A 21,865-nucleotide genomic window follows, 5' to 3' on the forward strand; every position below is an offset into this window, starting at 1 on the left:
TTGTGGAATGCCAGCTCTTTGTTGCAGAGTACATACTTGGCAGGCCTGTGTATTGTTTGTAGCTGCCCTTGAGGTGAAAGGAGCCCATTCTCTGGCTCTTATGGCAATGTGAAGCATGAGAAAAATGCATGTGATTCACCTTGGGCATGGCACTCACCAATACATTTGTTTGTCAGCCTTGTTTTTATACAATTAAAACCGTAGCTGTTACACATGCTATGGCACAATTTGAGTTTTTCACTGTATTTCTTGTGGGGGAGCTGCATTGTTGTTTTATTTTCCCCCCATTTCCTTTCATCCTTTCTTGTTCTTCTGTAGCTCCATTACATGCTTAACCAAGAAAAGGATCACAACCAAACAAAGTTGACAGTCTTGGCTTTGTAAAACCCCATTCACACTGAAACAAATGCCGGCCGGCATTTTGTTGCCGGCAATGTGTCTGTGTGAATGGAGCAAGAAAATTATTGCCGGCAAATTCAGCGTCAAGTCCTTGCGTGTCGATGCAGTGCGTGAGCTAACTGCCGTAACCAATCAGAATAGGGGCACATTTTTGCGACCACAACAGGACAAGGTTAAGCCACCTTTGAACAAGAACTTGTGACGAGAAACGGACCAGGTTGTTAGAAATGCCGGAGGCTGAAAATAATATAGTCGCAGCAATCAGTGTTACTGATGAACCAACAGGTTGGCGTATGTAATGCTAATTATTGTCACACATGTCAGAAGTTATGTACCAATAAATAATAAAAAATATATTATCTCTGTACAGGCAAACCTGTTACCCACTCACACTGGGTTCGTTTCAAACTAAATCTGTTCGGTTTGTTTGCTGCGAAACAATGTATCCGTGTGCTGGCTGTTCACACTTACTTTGTGTACAAAAGTGCTCAGTTCGTAACTTGGGTTTGTTTTTATGATTCACTTCCGTGTTTGCTCAGGACTCAGATCATATTGCAATAATCGTGAGCTCGGTTCCTTTTGTATTAATAAAACACAGAATATTTACATTTTACATGATTAGTGCATATAAGAAATGGCAGCATAACACATACAATAACAAATACATATGACTACATGGTATTGTTTACTGTATATTTCCTATATACGTAAATTGCATTATGCTTTGAACTGTACTGTAGTTTTGCACTTTTGTATTGTTCTTATTTGTAAGTCTTCCAATAAATAAATAATAATAATGATGGCAATAAAGTTACTACATGTAGTCTAACACATTTGACTACATCTAATACAACCAAATAATACATGGGTGCGTTCACGTTGTGCAGAATGTGCTGAGATCTGACCAGCACAGTGATTCATTTTCATAATCGTATGACAACAGTCTGAATAGTGACACATCCGTCTATTTAAACACACTGTATGTAGTTATACAGAACACAGCAATAGGCTACTATATTTGTGAATATTATAATCAGCTTTGCGCTGCGGAATGGTGATTGTTTTGCCTATATAAAAATATACAATAACATTGTACTGTGACATCTCCTAAATATCCATCTCGGATTATTTTACTGCTACTGCCATATCTTTAAACGGGGAAATGATCGCACTTGTACAAACACGTCCAGAATATGGGTCCGTGTCTCCTTTCCTGAATCCACAGGCTTCTGTAGCATCCCGTTCCCATGGCTACAGCGCTCTTGCCGGCAAGTTTCCCGCATTCAAACCCAGTGTGAATGGGGGGCAATAGGAAAAAAGCAGGCAAACGTTGCCGTCAATTTGCCAGCAATTTGGCGGCATTTCAGTGTGAATGGGGCTTAAGTTGGTGAGTCTGATGTATAGATATCAGAGTGTCCTTCTACAAAAAGAGCACAAGATCGTGTATTATTTGTATTATGTCATCTTAAAGCTGTCTTGATTAGCTAGAATTTTTGTATTGTTGAGGCCGGTTTCAAGCACCACTTTTTTCCCCACCATTTGGAAATTGTCTACTTAATATTAGACTTATTATCAATATAATCTTATAGTGTGAGATAAATCGCTCCTCAGTGCCTGAAATATCTGAGATTGATGTCATTTTGCTTCTACTTTTACTCTTAGGTGTAAAAGCTATTCATAAAGATTCTTTAGAATTAAAAGTACTCTTAACTCGAACAATATTTTGGAGACCTCACAAGCTCCCCTAACTAGTTAGGAGACAAAAGCATTGAGAAGACAACTGAGCGAACCTTCCATTAAAGGAAAGGTGTTACAGCGGTGTGATGATGAAGAGTTATTGCGATGATATAGATTGGACAGAAATGGAATATTATTTGTTACTGAACTAGTCAGAAATGCAGTTTCTTCCACCGCTGTCAGAAATGCAGCACTGTCAGCAGAGATATAGCTGATGACAATGATGAAATGTCTGGCCACAGGGAAAATGCAACAATGTAGCAATGATGATTTGGGTGATGACCATCATAACAGCCATCAATAAACACATTTGTGTCTGAATTAGCAAATCGGTGTAAAACTCTTTATGAATGTACCCCAGTGTTTCCACCTGTGGCTAATATGTACAACAGAAGCATATATAGTGTTCAATGTGTAGATGTTTTATGTATATTTTATGATTGTGATTATGAATATGAAATTAATTTAGCATTTTAATGCCATGTAGCATCTTAACATCCTCATAATGAAGGAATGATGGGGAAATTATTTTTATTGTGTGTCAAATTATAAAGAAATAAAAGTCTGAGTTAGCTTTGCATATTCGCTTCTGCTTGTCTACATGTGATCTCGTATTGAAAATTTGGTAAAAGTTATTCCTAGGATTGGATCCTTCTCCCAGCTAAAAGTAGGTGTAAGAGACTTTATGACTAACTTCTACCTCCTACTCTGAGTGAGGAGTAATTTTACTCCTAAACTAACTTTTAACGTGAGATGTCTGAGATGTTTTATGCATACGGGCCCTCAGATGTTTTCATACCTGCAAAATGCTTTGTGATGAGAGTGTTGGTATTTTAAGCCCCTGAAACTAGTCCATTTTGCATTTTAACGATGGAATCGGATACAGGATTAAATGGAGCCCAGCAAAACCACTGTAGTCATTGAAATGTATATATTTTTGTAATTCAATGAAACATGCATATTTTCTGCAAAGGTTACATTATCAAATGTATACTAACTTGAACTGAGAATGATACTTCTTGAGTACCAGTTCAGTACTCTCTTTCATGGCTTGCGTTAAATAATTTATTGAGTTTAGTCATTAATTTTGTATGCTTTTTGTTGTCTCTTCAGAAACACCAAACCTTTGACGTTTGCAGACTGCATTGGAGATGAATTGCCTGTGGGCTGGGAAGAGGTCTACGACCCCCACGTTGGAGCCTATTATGTTGACCATAACACGAGTATGTTTTAAAATGTATTGGATAGAATCATAACTGCTATTGCAAGTTCCTGAAATAGCACTGTAGTCTTTTCAAAGAACGGCTATGACGAAATTAATTAAAAAATGCTGAAATTCACTCTGGACCCAATCGTTGTCAGAAAGTTCCAAGAAATAAGCTCTCCATTTATAATTTTGTCCATGCAAATTGTCATCACTTTCAAGTTGCTTTTAAAATTAGTATAGCAAGGGTAAAGCACTTGGTAATCATGCAGAGTTTTAATTAGTGTGATTAGTCCTTTAGTGTAGGAGTAGTAATGTTTCTCTGACTATAATGTATGTATGTGTGCATGTGTGTGTTTGTGTCTTTGTGTTTGCCTGCATGTGCACATGTGCAATTGGCTCCCAGTATCTCTGTGTGTACAAATCTGTTTTTGCCTGTAGGTGTGTCTATGTTTTAGTTTTTGCCTGTGTCACCCCCTCTGTGTTCTTGTCCATTTGTGTTTGGCTGTCTCTCTGTCTGTATATGTCTGTGTGTAGGTTTATGTGCATCTGTTTACCTGCATGTCTGTCTTTGTGTGTGCATGTACGATTTTGCCTGTGTCTCGGTTTGTGTGTGTTTGCCCGCCTGTCTGTCTTTGGCAGTGTGTTTACCTGTGTTTACCTGTGCTTCCATCTCATGTCTCGTATACTATACTGTCTGTCTGTTTGTCTAGTTCTATCCGTGTGCTTACCTGAGTCTCTGTCGGTGTGCATTTTGCCCGTGTGTCTGCTGGTCTGTCTCTGGCAGTGTGTTTACCTGGGCCTCTCTGTATGTGTGCCCCTCAGAGAGCACACAGCTGGAGGACCCCAGGGTGCAGTGGCAGAAAGAGCAGGAACGCATGTTGCGGGAGTACCTGGACGTAGCCCAGGATGCCCTTACCGCACAGAGGGAGATCTACCAGGTGAAGGAACAGCGACTCAAACTAGCCCAACAGGAATATCGGCAGCTCAATGATGCTTGGAAAGACAAATCCACATCTCGGACAAGCTGTAAGTGGCAGTTGTGGGGAACTTGTGACAGAAGAGCAAGACAAGCAAGAAAACAATAATTCTTATATTGTTCACAACAGACAAGAATGTGGTATACATGGTTAAGCATTATTTATTTATTTACCTTGTAATCCTGGCAGACAATTAAGTCCATACAATACTTATCCATTCCGTTTTTTTTTTAAATTTGCTTTTGGTAGTTTTTTTTGTTGTTGATTTGGAGAGTGTACCTTTTCCCTTTTTCCTTCTCATTTTAATTTTGAAAAATTAAATTCAACTTGGAAAATGCCAACTTATTATAATATCCCTTTCTTTTTCTCTCTCTCTGTCACAACAGATAAAGGCTTCAACAGTTCTTCATTACTGCTCTTCCATCATTATGTGTCTGCTAAACTGATAGAAAATGAAGCAGTGATGTAGCTTTAAAACATGGCTTCCATGTGTATCATATGATTGTTGAGGGCATTTATCAATAATGGCCTGAGAGAATTGTCCTACACCTGGAAACAATCATTTAACAATACTATTTAATAATAATAATCAAATAAACTCTAAACTCTTCCTGTATATGTTGTGTATAATATTGATCCTTGTGTATTTTAATCAAAAATAAAAAACAGCAATCAGAACACAACTCACTTTTCAGACAAGGAAAATCAATTACTTTACATTGGCAATAACTTGAATTTTCTTAAATGAAGAGCATTGTCCTCTTTAAAGTGCAGGGTGTTTCTGTTTCTTACAGTGAATTCAGGATCTTCCTCGAGCAGTAAATACGACCCTGACATCCTCAAAGCTGAGATTGTCACTGCAAAAAGCAGGGTAAGCACTGTTTTCAGATCTGCACTGCAGGGAGAAAGGAGTACTTTCTTTTCTCTTACTCGGGGCTTCCCAACATTTTACTCAGCATGTCCGCATTTAAACACTGCCAAGTTTGTCTCTCACCCCAAGATGCTTCACACACACAGGATCAACCTGTTTAAATATTAAATTCCACATTAATGCTGTTTATACTTTCAATTTAAAGAATTAAAAAACATGTATTTATTTGATACTTCTGCAAATAAAACCACTTCTCTTACTTTTAATTGTCTCTACTTAAGAAAACTGAAGATTTGGGGCAGTTTGCAATTAATTTAATTTCTTGGCTGTTTTTTGTTACCAGTTACTCCATTTTGTTATAACATGTGAGTGTACCCTTACAGAAAGGTTTAGCACAGTTCCCTTAGGTTTCGAGTAGGCATCCAACGAGACAAAAGGCGTATTTACACTGCCATTTCTGATCCAGATCAAATGCTACCAGTGCTCAGAAAAGGCAGTGTAAACGCTCAGTAATCGGATCAAATGTACCTCTCAGGGAGATGGTACAGATCAGGATCAAATGCATTGGTAGCATTTGATCCTGGCAGTATAAACGCTCGACCAGCTCAAGTTCTGGCATGCACTGCAGCGGTGTTTGTTTTAAAGGCACAGAGCAGACAAACACCCTTTACATCACACTTGGAAGTGCAAACTTCCCTACTTTCCTTGTTATAAATACGTCACAATTAACACTTAATGGCTTGATATTTAATGTGAGCAAAACATATATTGTATTTTTATTTCAACAGTTTTTGATATAGCTCTGTGTTCTAAAAGACTAATTTAATTTACACATATAATTACGTTTGGACTTTTGTGCTAGTGCACAGACCCCTCTGCCATCAAGTGGCAGTGAAAACATGACACCGCTGATCCTGATCAAATGTACCGATGCATTTGATTCAGATCAGAAATGGCAGTGTAAATGCACCTAATGATTACACATGATTCTAGTAGGTCTACAATTGGATGTCCAGGAGAGAAAATAACATCAGAAATCCAGAACATAGTCATCCATAGCAACTCTGTGTAGCAGTTTTTCATCAGTAGACATTACCCACATGTTAGTAAATTTATAATCTGAAAAATCTGTATTTTATTTTATTTAGATTTTATTTATTTTATTTATTTATACATTTTATTTTATGTTTTTTGAGACCAAGGGTTGCCACACATTACATTTGCAGTGTGGGCTTATAATCTTAGCATTGTCTCCTTTAATAAACTCAAAATATGTGCCAGCTTCAAATTTCAAAAGGAAAGTTATAGACCAAAATGCTGTTGTTTTTTGTTGAATTTGAAATTCTGTGTTTTTTTCTTGTTTGTTTTAGTAGATGTTTTAATCGGCAATATGACTCTTTATTGTTTCAGCAAAAGGGATAAGCAGAATTAAACATCCTTAAATCTTTTGAAGTTTTATTACAGATTTTTCTGTATGCACATCTCTAAATATTGATTTCATTTATAACTGTGGGAAAGATGCATTGTTTTCCATAAAACCAAACCCAAATGGTTTATTTTTATTAATGCATTTCAAAACAAAGAAATACAGTGAAAGGTGGTAGGTTAATTCTTTATTGCTCACTGTGTATATTTTTTATTTTCTGCTCCTCACAGAATTAATGTTTTTAGTGTTTCGGTTCTTTACCAATATGGAACTTGAAATTTGCACAATTGCATATTCCAGGAAAAAACATAACCTTTTTTATTTTGGTTCCCTTTAGGTTAATAAGCTAAAGAGGGACTTGGCTCATATGAGACAGGAACTTCAATACAAAGAACAGGGTTATGAAACATTGAAAGAGTAAGTAATTTCCAGCCTAGACCACAGAAAGTAGTCTATTGTTGAGTTTTGAATTGAAGGAGCTGCTGTGTTTTGAATCCATTCATCCCAAAATTCACTTTTACCTTTTGTAACCTAATTATTTCTAGGATATACTTTTGTTTTGACAGGAGGAGGGGGGGTGGGGGGTACGTTTTCACAATTTTATCCTTGAAAGGAAACTCACGGTTGGTTGATTGTGAAGGTCTTGTAAGTTAACTGCTCTTTTGCAGAGATGATGATAATAATAAAAACCCTTTCAAAGGTGAAAGTAATTCACCATTAGTTCTTAACAGGAGTTTACTTTCTATTCCCCTCTTTTCGCTGTGAGGAATGTTGGCAAACCAGTTGTGCCACTGCACACATGACTGGCTAATGATGACTCACTTCATATATTTGCTCCTGAAAATTACTGTAAAGAAGCCTTTTTTTTGTTTTGTTTTGTTTTGTTTTGTTTTCATGATTGCTTCCTTTCTATTTCTTCTTTTCCTCTCCAGTATGCTAATTGTGTCTATTAGAAATCTGACCACAATGTTCATTGACTAGGATGCAGTGTTAATGTGCTCTCACCTCTCCCCTTCTCGCTGTCTCTCTCTCTGCAGAATCGATCACAAAGTGTCTAGAGCTTCTTACGGTTATAAACTGCATGAGGCGCAGGCTATCCTGAATGAGGTGAAAACAATCAAGACCGCCATAGTCTCGGGGGAGAATGAGAAACGGGAACTGATGCAGGTAAAACAGAAGCAGTAGAGACCAATGAAAAGTTTCACTTTTCCCAGCTTGTTTAAATACAGATAAGGCAGCATTATGACACTGCATGGAAACTTCAACTAATATATATTTTTTAATTTTACATTTATTTAACAACATGTATACAGAATGTATGTCGAATGTGCAATATTTTACAAAGAAAATACCCAAACAAATTAATATTAAACTTTCATATTAGGATTATGTATCATTTGAGTTTCTTGAGCTAGGCTCTAGTCAAGTCTAATCAAGAGGTTGCGTAAATTTTTGACTACCATTCCATAGAAATTAATCGAGAAGGGATACAAAAGTTACACCACCCCTCAACTGGAATGTTTTCTCTAGGTTGAATCAGTGCTCAACAAACTCTGAATAGATGCAATCGATAATAAAATTTTAATTTATTGAACAACATTAAATTAGATTAATCACTGTATTAAGTTGCTCCAAATAAAGGTAGTGAGTACTTTCAGCTATACGTCTTAAGGACCCCGTGGTAGGATAACCCAGTCAACCATTGCATACCTCCTATCCAAACATAACTATTGATCCTTAAGTGCAAGGTTGAGCTTTTTCTAATGTGAATTATCTACAAAACATCTGTTAATTTCAAGTCCATATCTTGCAATTTGATGGCATTGCTGCAGTATAGCAAAGTATATCTGATTTCTTTGTAAAATAATTCAGTCTTACAATAACAGAGGTGTTATTTTCCGCCAAACACATGAACGGTACCAATTCTGTCGGGGTTTCGCATCGTCCGCCAAGACTACTGTTAAAAACGGAGAGATAGAACCTAAAGAGCACATGCTGTTCTTCACACTGTCCCTAGCCCTATGCTGTAATCCAGTGTCGCAGAATTATCCATTTGCAAGAAATTCCCTAGACCCACTGCAATCGACCTCAATAATGAAATCCTGCAGGCGGCACAGAATGTACGGTGATACAGAAAAAAAATATATATATATATATACTTTAACAGAAAGGAATGAGCTCTTTATAACATGTCGTGTGGGCAGAATCCAAGGACACTGACTAATCATTTTCCTGAACTCTTTCTTTAGCACCATAACTGATATTTTCTATAGTGAAATATCTCTGACATGCATGGGTTTCTTAGGCAACGCATACCGCTGGGTTCCCAGACCTCGATTAGTACTAGTCTTGGACTACCCTACAAAAAAATGACATTGGAAAATTCAAATCTAGCGCAGATCTTGCTCTTCAAAACCATATCATTTGAAAATAACATATGCAAAATCCCCAACAGCCCTGCAGTTCATATGAATAGATGACTGAACAGTGATTATTTGAAAGTGCTAGAATAGTAAAGGGCTGAACTGTATAGTGATGGGTTGTTGAATATGGGCTTCCTCCTTATGCCATCAATGCGTTCAGTGAGAAATCAATAGAGGATAATTTTGTGTATTGGTATCCAGTGGTACCCTGTCTAACTTGCTGCTTCTGCAACAGCTATTTACCCACATATCTGTGCTGATTGTTCCTCAGCATTTAGAAGCCCTGAACTGTACAGTTAAAGTAAAGCCCCTGTAATGAAATGCAGGAATTTCAGACAGTCAGTGATCACTGATGACTTGTCACAGCTGTACCCTGCAGTCACATCAGAGTACTGTTCATGTGTGTATGTATATACATTTTTAGGTTTCCAGCATAGATTGACAAAGTAGCTGACAGCCTCACTTTGCATAATCCTTTTTTGATGAGTTATCTGGAATTGTATTTACTTAATATTTATTTAATGCCAAGCATTGCTTCACTGTAGGGAGGGATGGGAATCTCTTGCATGTGCTTCTATTTCTTTCCCGAGCTGAGATTTGATTAGAAAAGCGTCCGAATGTATTAACTGGCCACTGAACTCTCGGCAGTTTAATATTTCAACACAGAGGAATTGGGCTTGGTATTGCAGTTTTTATTTTTGTATGTGTTATAACTTTTTGCTTCCCTTCTTTATGAGACAAAGGAGATGGGTAGAAAATGCAAGTATGTGTAATGGAATATTTGATGTGAACTGTTGCCAAAGGCTATTTTATCACTTCAGATGATTTAGCACAAATGACCTGGAAACCATATACAGCTGTAGACCTAAAAGCATTGCATCTCCCCTACAGCTCTATGATGTTAGTGGGATGTAGGAAGTCAATCCGTAGTTGTTTGCAAATTCATCCCCAACCAGATAAATATTTAAACGCGGTTACACTGCAAAAAGATTGTATGCACAACAATTACATTGTTTGATTTTGGAACGTGCATCTCTGGCCTTTTTTAAATGTGTGACAGTGCCCTGAGGTGTTTCTGATGAATGTGAAAGAACTCTTGAGTCTCAAATGTGGATTTATGTTTGTGGTCCTTTTTCTTTACGAGCTAGGCATGCAAGGCTCTTCCAAAAAAGGTGTTTACTATCCCTATTGTTGTTTGCAGAAACTGGCTGTCCTCAAAGATGGATTTCGGTTCAATTCTGGGTCTCAGTCAGATCTCTGGGCTAGCAATTCCTCACTGGCCAACTCCAACTTGTCCATCCCTCGCATCTACTCAGACGCGGAGTCACAAACTGATCTTCCAGCAGACGTGAGTGTTACCAATAATGACCAATTTCTCTGCCTCGGTGCTTTTGCTAAAAGGTTTCAAGGCTTGGGATGTAGCTGAGGAAATAACAGCGAAGAGATGCCTCAACATTAATTTATTAGTAGTGTCTGTGCACAGGGACCATTCAGAAGTCCATATTCGATGTCCTCCTATCCATAAGCTTGTTCATTCAGCCTGCCAGAGTTAGAGGCCAGAGGCTTCATAGTTTCTTACCTTTCCATCATACATGTGTATTTAGGAAGAACTCTCTTTGATCAAAGAGGTGTGGGTGATTGTAACAAATCTAATTGTTATGAAAGCTGATTTACTAGCAACCTAGCAAGAAGGATTTTGATGACATCCTTAGACTGACCAGCTGCTCAGTAAGTTAGTGTGTGATGTGAGGGACCTCTTTAAGTTTCCTTATAACATTGTTCTGTCTCCTGCAGTTTGTGTCAACCAGTAATAACAAACTGGCAGAAAAGGTCCGGTTGAGCTTGAAGTATGAGGAGGCAAAGAGAAGGTAAAGACTCAAACACTGAATCCATTTTTAATCCTTTTGTCACTTCAGCTTTTCTTTTGACACATTCACAATTAGTTTAATGGGATTATTTTTTATGCTCCTATACAATGGCAATATTTGTATGTTTTAATTACTTACTTTGCCCGAAAGCAGATCATGGACATCTATTTTCAAATGCTGGTGTTATGTGCTTCGGTCATCTATTTGTTTTCCACCCTTAACTGACTATTGCAGAAAATGTGAAAAGCAGAAAAGTGTGGTTTCTTTGCTCATGCAAGGCAGTGCGCTAGGGAAAAGCACCCCTTGTGCATTTAGATTGAAAACAAACCCTTTTCCTCAGCCTCTTTGTATATACTCGTTCTCTTTAGGATTGCTAACATTGAAGTCCAGATTGCCAAGTTGGATAGCGAGGCTTGGCCCGGCTTGTTGGACCCTGAGAGGGACCGTCTGATCCTGATCAATGAGAAAGAGGAGCTCCTGAAAGAGCTGCAGTACCTGAAACCACGGAAACGGGAACCCAGTGATGTGGAGAAGATTGAGACGGAAAAAAAACAGCTGGAGAAGGATCTACAGGCTGCTAGGGACAACCAGAGCAAGGCACTCACCGAGAGGTTTGTAACTGTCGCCTTCTTGTCACTCCTGAGTCTCCTGGCTTTCCTTCCATCCCATTTCATATGAGAAGGGTGAGATAAGACCATTCATTCACAGAAGAGCTCATTTGGACTGAAAACCAGCAGACACAGTGGTCCTCTGGTACTAGAGATGGTAACCACAAGGCTACACTAAACTGAACTATCTTGGAAAACTGTACACAGACACCTTGTTTATTTTTGTTGTTGTTGTTGTTATTATTATTATTATCATTAAGTTGTTTAATATATGCCTTTATATAGAGAAGGAGGGAAAGAGAAAATGGGAAAAATTTGAATGGAGTAAAATGGGATGAGTAGCATACTGTTCCATCTCAGTATGAAGTTGATTTGGTAGTTTAATAATATTCTGAGAATGAGCCTAAAGCAAACTTGCAAGAAATGTTGGACTAAGAATTGATGCACATGAAGAACTAGTCTCGGTACTACACCTTTTTGTTTGTGTGCATGCAAACTGCAATAATAGACAAATGTTGGGGTGTCTAATAAATTTGCATTTGGCTCCATCTAGCATTGCAGAAAATAACAGAATCATTTTAAATGTTATCCCCAGCTTATTTGATTATGTCCCGAAACCAATCTTGGTGATGTCAAAAAGCACTGACGCATAGGGATGTGCATGACAAATATATTTTTACTATCTGGAAACTATGGAGACGCACCCCCCCCATTCGAAATGCGACGTACATTAAATGTGAAATAATGCAATGTGACAATTTTAACAATTTTGCAATACTTATCTAACACAAGAACTTTGTTAAATAAAATGTAAAAAATACCTTCTTATTAGAAGACATACTGAAGTGCCATAATAACTGCAGCAATAAGCACACCAGTCAAATCATCTTGTGTCAGACTCTTTTATCATTATTGTTAATGTTAGATTCACTTGTCGATAGTGGCAATCTTTAACAAATTTTTGTATTTTTGACTGTTCAGTCTCATCCCTAGTGACAGATGTGGCAACTTCGTGTATAATCAGATGCAATTTGCTTGTCGGCCAATCGGAAGCGTTCGTTCGACAGCAGCATTTGTACATACCAAGATGGTGGCCTGATATTTCGTTAAATTCTTGAAATTAAAATGCATTGGTACAATATTTATATTGCAGTTGAAATTTACAGTGCCTCTGCAGTCTTGATTTTTGAAGTATAGCGCCTCTGTAATAATCAATTAACCATAGTAAGTCTGAAGGCTGCATTTCTATGTATGTGAATGTTTTTTTTTTTTTTTTTTCCCCCGAGAGAGAGAAAGTAAAAAGTAAGAAGAGTAAGAAAGACCCAGACACTAGACACACTACATATGTATACTTTTTTTTTTTTTTTTTATAACCAGCCCCTTAGAGTATAATATTAAGCAGACTAGTCTTTCTAAATTAAGCAGGGGGCACATGATTGAGTAGAACTTGCATTATTTACTGGTTGTGTATATGAGGCTGACAAGTTTAATTTATTTAACTAAGAAAAGGGAAGACCTCTGAATCTTATGAAGAAGTCCCCACACAATTGACTGATTGTATATAACTTCCCATTTTATTTCTTCCCACAAAAGTAGTTTGATTCTTTAACCTCGTATAAGTGCAGAGTAGATCAAAGCTGCCCATCTGAAGCCATTAAATCATAAGAGCAGTAGTAGTATAGGCAAACGCATTGTTTGCTTAACCTACTCAGTTGAACAAAAAACGAAATATGAATTCTGTTTTCATTCCAATGATGGATACTCTTAAAAATGAATCCTCTCTCACTCTCCTTTGCACACAGTTAAATACACTTTCATGATAAAGAGACTATAATAATAATAACACATTCCAGGTTGCAGGTGAAATTGTGCAGATTCTAGTTTCTTTTGCCATTGCCCTCGATACAGACTCGGCAGTGTCAGCAGTGTGTATATGTTTCCCAATCAGACATCTTAAGAATAGGACACCTGTTCAGGGTGCTCAGGTTACTGTAGTAAGAGTAGCAATTAGTTCTTCTCAGTTTGGTACTCCTTCCCTTCTCTGAAAGGCCGAACGAGCCCTTTTTCTGGCACACTTGATACTGTACGCTCACTGAACTCTGTCTTTCTGGGTTTCTTCCTGTAACTGGAGTAGGAGGAAAAGGGATGTAGGGTTGCTACAAAAGCTGCCTTTACATTTTGTTTTGAAAAAAAAGTAGATGTTTAAAAAGAGCTGCTTTATAATTTAACACTGGTTAACAGATTATCAACTGTGCTGCTAATGTTACACTTTAGTACTTTGACTTCTTACCATTTGGTTGTGCTTTAAACTTTTTTTTTTCTTTTCTTGGAGGCCTTATTTCCCACCTCCATCTGATTTCACTGCCTTTGATGCTATCAAGAAATACGGTAGCCGTGTTTGGAAAGTGTTGTCAGGATAAAACGCAGAACCTTGCTGTTTTAAAACTAATGGCCTTCACGTAAATATGATGAAACAACAATATCAGGCACAAACTTGAGCTAGCACAAACACACTTAGCTGGTAGGGCCTAACTGGGGCGATAATTGCAGATTTTTTGTTTTTTTGGGTGGGTGCGTCTTATTTTGTATGGTGTTTTTTGTGCTTCTTCACTCTCTTTTTCCAAATTTTTTTTTTTTTTTTTTTTTTAATTTGGGCAGGTTAAATTTGCACAGCCGGAGGAATAAATTGGTGAGGGAACTGGAAGAAATGGCTCGTCTGGCCACATCCCTCCATTCGCAGCTAAAAAGGTATCTGTTTCCCGTCCTTGAAACGAAGTGACTTGTAAACACATGAAAACTTAGATGGCTATTCAGATTTCTAAAACTCATTTATGGACAATATTTGCTAGCTACTTCCTTTACTTAGATTTTTATAAACAGTATTCTTGCTGATGTATCAAATTGTTTTGTTTTGAACTATGCCTTTGAACATTCTAGGCCTTGGTTGGAATGGGGAAATTGAACCTGTGTGGCTGTCTGTTATTTCAGAAGATAAAAGCTGTATCTCTGGGAGGTTTTTCCTATCATCCTCTGCCAAAAATTGTGATTTTCATCCCTAATTGAAGTTGTCAGATTATCATTATTATTTTTCTCTCTATCCAGCCTTGACAATTTGTGTTTCACTGGTTAGCAGCTCCATTTATTATTTTCATTGGCTGGCTGAAGTTTTAAGTGTTAGCAGGACTTGACAGATCAAGGATCAAGATATTGGAGTTTGTCATTCACGCTTCCAATATGTCATAGCTGGCATGTTTACACTTAACTTATTAAACTTATTAAATGCATCACTACATAGCCACACTGCCATTTGATCAGGATCAACTCAGAAACCCCAGGGGTCTTCGGTACAGTTTATTTGTTTGGCACACATTTAAAAAATGCATTACCAGACTATGGAGATTAGTCGCATTGTTTTGCAGAGAAAAGGGAAGGAGTTGCGGTTAATATAATAAGTAATATAATGCGCTACATTTTAAATGAACTAATGTGTAGCCTATAACTAATATTACTTTTTTCTCAAGATACGAATGACTAATCTATTACGTTTTGTCAGTAAAGACCCCAACACTGATGAAATTTGTAATTTATAACACATACCTTTTTTCGTTAAAGGTGGGGTATCATTTTTTTAAAAAATTTTACATTAAAAGTTGTGCCTATACTTTCTACATATGTCCTGAATGTTTCATTCACTTATATATATTGCTTATAAGATGAAAAAAAAAAAGCTATTGTTTATTAGACCTTTAAAAAAAAAAAAAAAATTGACCTGTACCCGGAAGAGCGAGAGTATTTCACTGATTTAAACCAGTGGCGTTCAATGCCAGATGACAGGGAGAGTGATGTTACTGGTTCAGATGTTTCTTGTGAAAGTGTTGATGTGGATGACATTTGACCTGCACAGCCCCCAACATCAGATACAGGAGAGCAGGATGACATAAACACATTTTATTTTATTTTATTTTATTTGTTTAGTATGCGGTGGGGCGCAGTTGTAATCCCAGGACACTTTGAGACAGACTCCTTAACTGAGAGAAATTAGCCTGATAATTAGCTCCTACAACTTTGATCAAATAATAGTAGTGCTTCATTATCATGCATGACAAACAACGGTATAATAATAATAATAATAATAATAATAATGTATATAATTACATTTTTTTTTGTATTTAATTATTATTCATCATAATAATTCCTTTGTTCATAAGCAGACACTAATAGATTAAAGTAGTTTACATTCTGATTGTTAATACTGTATTAAATTGCCATGACATGCCATTACTCTCCCAATCAGTAACATTGTTCGGCTATTCGGAGGTGGGATGTTGAACTGATCACAATGACTTGTTTGTTGCACAGTCAGTCATTCAGTAACCAGATTAATTTTAGCAAAAGTGTAAGGATAATTAACACGTTAATTTATTTAAATTTAGCAGCTAATTTTAAACCCTGTTCTGTCTGAAACTGTCCCGGGATTGTGGGTCAGGTGGCAACCCTTAACAGTCACACATCACAGAGGTATGCTCCCAGCTCAGGAATCCTGTGCAAAATAGTGAGTCTCTTGTTTGTTCACTGTAAGTGTTGTACGGCCTTAATAATGCAGGGATGCTGTTGTTACGTACCTGGATGCAACCATATATTATACACCTATTTATCATGGTATCTCTCCCCAGTGTGTGTTGTTGTTATTATTGTTTGGTAACTGGTTTTTATACGAGCTATACTTGGTGTGACGTCACGGATAATGTATCGCTATATATTGTATCATTATCGCAGCTTTGAGCGAACTGATCTTTTCACAGAGGGGTCAACTTCAGACTTGTTTTTTATACACTTAGTGTTAAAACTACACATACAAATCTACACAGATAGATGTTTTGACCTACCAGCAGTACTTTAAAAGAGAATTCTGAAAAAAGTCAAAAATGATGATTTTGAACTCTTAAAGTTAAACCAACTCACTTGCATATTTTTTCACGAGAAGAATTTTCAATAAAAATACAATAATATATTTTTTCTTAACCTACAATAACAAGCCATTTAGGGTTAATGTTAACAATATTTTATTTATAATATGGGAAGTAGGGAAGTGTTCTCTTATCTGCTCCACTTATGTGATGGATGTTTGTCTGCCACCTGCCTTTAAAACAAACACAGCAAGTGCATACTGGAACTTGAGCCAGTCGAGCATCCACACTGCCAGGCTCAAATGTTACAAATGCATTTGATCCGGATCTGTATCATCTCCAGAGATGTGCATTTGATCCAATCGCTGAGCGTTTAAACTGACATTTCTGAGCAGGATCAAATGCTATTGATGCATTTCAACCGGATCAGAAATGGCAGTGTTAGCATGACTTGTGTGTTGGGGGTGTCTGCACGTGTCCGTTAAGACACATTAAGTTTCCTTTTCAATTTATGCAAAGATTCTGTCATTTGTGCTTGAAATATTAAATTATAGGCAGTGGAACACATTTCCTCATAAGTAATGATCATTTTACTTCAGTTTACTAGAATAGTCTTAGGATTCTGCTAACCAGTTTTAATAGAAAACTGAGGTACAAAAATAAAATCTTGAGCAAACTCCCTGGAGTTTAATTTTGTGGAAATATCTAATTAGTTGCTCAGCTTTAAAATTAGATGGATTTAGGACAAGACTGTCCAAAAATAATGTTGTTTGTTTTTGATTATTTGTTTTGTCGTTGTTTAAGAATTTGTGAGAAAATATGGTCAAAAACATGCTTGAAACATATATGAAAAATTGAAGAAAAAATTCTCATTTTGTAGTAGGTTTAGTTTTCTAGAGTGCAGGCAATTTTGCCTTAAAATTTGATCTTTTGGTCCAATAAGCTTGTGCTAAAATTGACATTTTATATATTAATAATCTGTGGGGCCTGTTTTTCCTCAGCCTGTCTGCCAGCACGCTCTCCTGCTCTTCGGGCAGCAGTCGGGGCTCCTTGACCTCCAGCCGCGGCTCCCTGGCCACCTCCAGCCTGGGCTCGTCCTCCTCCCTCAGCTTCACGGACCTGTACTTCGAGCAGCCCGAGCTGGCCGACTCCGACTTCCAGAACAAACTGGAATCCCTGCTACAGGAGGGCACCACTGGCTTCCGCCCCTCCAGCTCCATCACCACCATCCACGAGAACGAGGTTATCAAGACGCCCAATGCTGAACCTGGCACCCGGGTTCAGGCCCTCAGGCTATCTGAGACACCGCGCTCCATGAGCTCCCTGTCGCCCCGCTCCTCCCTTTCCTCCCTGTCCCCCCCCTGCTCCCCACTGGTCACCGACTCTGCTTTCTTGGCCTCTGATGGCTTCCTGGGTCAGACTGCCATGGTTTTGGATCTGGAGCTGCAGAACAGGCTGACCGAACTCCATCTGGTCAACAGTCGACAACAGGGCCTGGAGAATCCCCATTCTCAGCCACACAGTGTGGGGCCAGAGACAGACGTCAAGCCAGCAGGAGCAATGGGAGGGTCGGAAGCAATAAAAGGTGCAGTTGTCTTCATTGTTTTACCTCCATCTTCACTCTCCCTTTGTAATAATCTGCGTGCTGTAATTGCACAATCAAGGAAATGTCATACGTTGGTGCCCATGTGTAAAGTGAATTAAAATGTTTCCTGTTTTCAGTCATGAATGGAATAATTATTTGGAGAATGGCAGTTGTACCATTATTCTGATTCACACTAAGTTTTATATTTCTCTCTCTGCTATCCCACTCACAACATTGTATCTCAGATTGCAGTTAACCTGTTTCTTTGAGCCTAGCATACTTGTAAGAGTATAAATTGCTTTTAAAGGTTTCACAGCATTTCATCATTTGATCATGAAGCAAATTGGTTAACTCTTTACCGTGGCTGTCTACAGACATTGCCTTGCATTGTAGTTTTCTTTTAGCAGATTTTTTTTATTGTTATTTAGGTAGGTCTTGAGAGAAACACATGTATTATTAATTGACTTTGCAGATGCTTTTATCCAAGGTGACTGTTCAGTTTTTCCAAACAAATTCTCGTGCACATGTAAATGCACTGACTGACTGACTGCTCCGTGTTACTTACAGATTTGGGTGTGCAGGTGAGGATTGCAGGCCCTGGGGTGAAGAAGGCAGGTGTTTCTTCTGCGGTGTCTGATGAATCGGTCGCAGGGGACAGCGGCGTGTATGAGCCATCTGAGAGAAGGTACAGCACCCGGAAATTGTACAAGGGAGCAAAAGGACAGCCTGATACCCAGAATTAATGCACTTAATCAATAACCGTATATGCTCACACACTGTTTATATTGCCTAACCTTGCCTGGTTGTACACAAAGCTGTACCATGCTGAAACCAGGTCTACGTGTCAGTTCATCACCAATTTCCATATTCATCAGCATTTTGCATTTTCAGTTACAAACTACACACTCTCTTTTGATTTAGATAGAGTATTCTTAAATGACCTACGGTTCAAAAACAGACTTTTATCAAAGTCCGTTTATCAACTCTTTAATTTCACCCACCGCTTCGTTCTAATGTTTTTCAGTGCTTTACTTTCTCCCCTTTTTATTGATTTAATGCATCACTCAGTCGGCTTGTTTACACTGGGTGCATTCAAGTAGCGCAGACTTTCTGCAGTAAGTGTGAAGGGGAAGCTGTTTACTTGCTCTAATATTCCAGTAATACATATTGGGAGGGATACTTGCATATGAACCAGCCGACCAGAGGACAGGCAGACGAGCAATATCACCTGCGATTCTTCAGTTGTTTATCAAAATGTGCACATACATAAACAAGAAAGCTCAGATTGTCCGCTATATTATATTCATTCACTTTTTGAATTGCACATCAATATTCTTCCTTTAACAGAAGGGGACCTGTGTGGGGTGGTTTCAGTATTTGTTAAATACTCTTGTATACTTTTCTTGTATAAAACATTATTATACCAAAATTAAAATATAAATAAATAAAATACGAAATTAATGAAAAATTGATGGTACTTAAGGATCCTGGGTACTTGAGCATAAAATCTATATATAAAGAAAACAAACGTCAGGTACACATCCATTTCTGAGTTTCTTTTCCTCTTGAAAATCCTTATAATCCACCCCTTTCTTGTTTTCTCCAGACCTCTGCGGGTTGTGGATGTGGATTTGGAAGGGGGATCTTTGGGAACTGCGCAGATCCAACTGGGGATGAAGTATGACTCAAAAGAGAAGAGATTTGCTATATTCGTCATGCAGCTGTGCAACACTGCTGTGCTGTCTTTAATGCCTGATGAGAAAATGTAAGCACCTGAAATGAAATCTTAACTCGACACTCAGACAAAATACCATTATTTATCATTACAATAAAGGTAATTATATTATTATATATAAAAAAAAAAATCAAGGGTATTAACATCAATACAAATATGTGATTTAATGATGCTTTGATTTAGATTGAGCATTTATAATTTATTCGGAACTTGACAAATGAGAGGAGGCTTCTTTGCCCATCAAACTCTTTTGGTTGTCAATTAATTGATCCAAACATTTCATTCAGTCGTTTTTAGGAGGATCCTTTAACACAAGGAGCACCAACATTTCGAACTACCTGCAAAAGCCAAAATCGGTAATTTTAACCGATAGCTCTTTAACAGCTGTGGTATGATAATGAAAGGCAAATGATCGTGTAAAACATTTACATACCAAAAATTGAGTATTTAAATGCAAATATGAACATAAAACATTAAAAATACTGGCATAAATAACATCAATGCACTTTATTTTCTAAACACATACATTGCACAATCAAAACAAAAACTACATACAATACGTAAATGAAAGAAGTATATACATGAATATTGGAATAATGCTTAAATGCAATATTTTATCGTTCAAAAATAATTGCATTTATCCAAAATAATACTACAGTAATCGTTCAAAACCGTGTAAACTTTTTTTTTCAACATACAATGCTTTTATTCACTGTTGCTTGTATTAAACAATAAAACAATTTACTATTTAGCCTGCATACCTGGCAGCCTTCTACTAGGTACAGTCCACACAGGACATGTTTCTCCACTTTTCTTGCATGAGTACGTACCTCACACTGCATTTTGACTGATTTTGGCTTTCCTAGGTAAACATGTTTATAACTTATTTATGTGTGCGTTTATGCAACTATAACACTCTAGGCATATTTAATGCATCTATTTAGGAAAAGTCACGAACGGGTATGCGCAGTGTATTCAGGAACAGAGTAATTCAAATTTGAATAACCAAATCTGTCAAACTGACCGGCTCGGCACTTCAAGTGTTAACATACAACAGACAACTGGAAAAGGTGCTTCCTCTTTTCAGTTATAAGATATTGCTCTCTCTCTTATGTTTTATTTGTCACTGTTGATTCATACATTTTCCAGGTTCATAAAAGTTCATATAACTGCCTTATGGTGAGATCTCCAGTTCCATAACTTACATCTCGGTTTCACAGCTTGGCTTATGGTATCCTGTAATGCAGTTATAATTGATCTATAAATAAGCCAATGTTTCTACATTCTGTGTCATCCCCTAGAGATGCCAGCCTCGTTTTCAGTGTCCCTTTTCCTGAAAGCAAACAACTGCATTCCAGAAAGCAAAGATTTGTAAAAGTGACAAAGGATATGAAAATAAATGGGTGCAACTTCAACAGAAGTAACAGTTCTGTTGCAATGCTGAGTAATGCTGCAATTTTAATATAGCAGACTTGTTTTTAGTGTGTTATATGTGGCCTGCTGCTTAATGAATGAAATCCCCTGGATGCCACACATTAATACATATTGATGCAGTAAAATGAAGTTGTTTTTTTTTTTTAAACCCAGGTGGGATTTTAATTATCTTTTTCAGATAATTTATTTTTTATTTTTACAGCTGTTCAATACAGTTTCTTTGTATTGAAGTTGAAAAGCCTTTAACAATAACTGACACGCCAGTGAAAGTAATTTTCCAATTAATAAGGAAAAGTCTAATTCACCCATTGCTTCTTCCTTAGATATGTGCGCCTGGCTGTTCTGCCCTGCTCTGAAACCACAAGCTGTCTGTTCCGCACCAAGCTTGCCTTCCCTCAGGATAGCCTGCAGTTCAATGAAGTGTTTGGGGTCTCGGTGTCGCACAGCTCCCTGCGACAGAAAACACTGAGGGTTGATGTGTGCTCTACGACGAACTCTGTGAAGGAGGAGTGCTTGGTTAGTAACCGGAACCTAGATGGGCATTGCTTGTGGAAACGCCTGATGGCCATAATATTGCTTTCTAGGTCAACCAACCAGAATCTTTACAACTTTTAACTAGGTTGGATGAATGTGCAACCAAAAAACAAGATAAATCAGTGCTAGGTAAACTGTGGAAATATATAATTGA

General features: G+C 37.6%; 1 protein-coding gene across 1 annotated transcript in view; it reads left to right on the forward strand.

The window, feature by feature from the left end:
- The window catches only part of wwc1 (WW and C2 domain containing 1), a 50,748-nt gene that overhangs the window by 13,234 nt on the left and 15,649 nt on the right, over positions 1-21,865 (forward strand). Inside the window, exons 2-14 of the mRNA XM_066716449.1 lie at positions 3,250-3,359; positions 4,166-4,369; positions 5,115-5,191; positions 6,955-7,034; positions 7,655-7,784; positions 10,242-10,388; positions 10,835-10,908; positions 11,277-11,519; positions 14,175-14,264; positions 17,425-18,008; positions 18,576-18,693; positions 19,615-19,773; positions 21,501-21,693. Of these exons, the coding sequence (XP_066572546.1) occupies positions 3,250-3,359; positions 4,166-4,369; positions 5,115-5,191; positions 6,955-7,034; positions 7,655-7,784; positions 10,242-10,388; positions 10,835-10,908; positions 11,277-11,519; positions 14,175-14,264; positions 17,425-18,008; positions 18,576-18,693; positions 19,615-19,773; positions 21,501-21,693 (2,209 nt within the window). The remainder of the gene's footprint in view (positions 1-3,249; positions 3,360-4,165; positions 4,370-5,114; positions 5,192-6,954; positions 7,035-7,654; positions 7,785-10,241; positions 10,389-10,834; positions 10,909-11,276; positions 11,520-14,174; positions 14,265-17,424; positions 18,009-18,575; positions 18,694-19,614; positions 19,774-21,500; positions 21,694-21,865) is intronic.

The sequence above is a fragment of the Amia ocellicauda genome, chromosome 11 (genome assembly GCF_036373705.1).
Source record: "Amia ocellicauda isolate fAmiCal2 chromosome 11, fAmiCal2.hap1, whole genome shotgun sequence".
Taxonomy (NCBI): domain Eukaryota; kingdom Metazoa; phylum Chordata; class Actinopteri; order Amiiformes; family Amiidae; genus Amia; species Amia ocellicauda.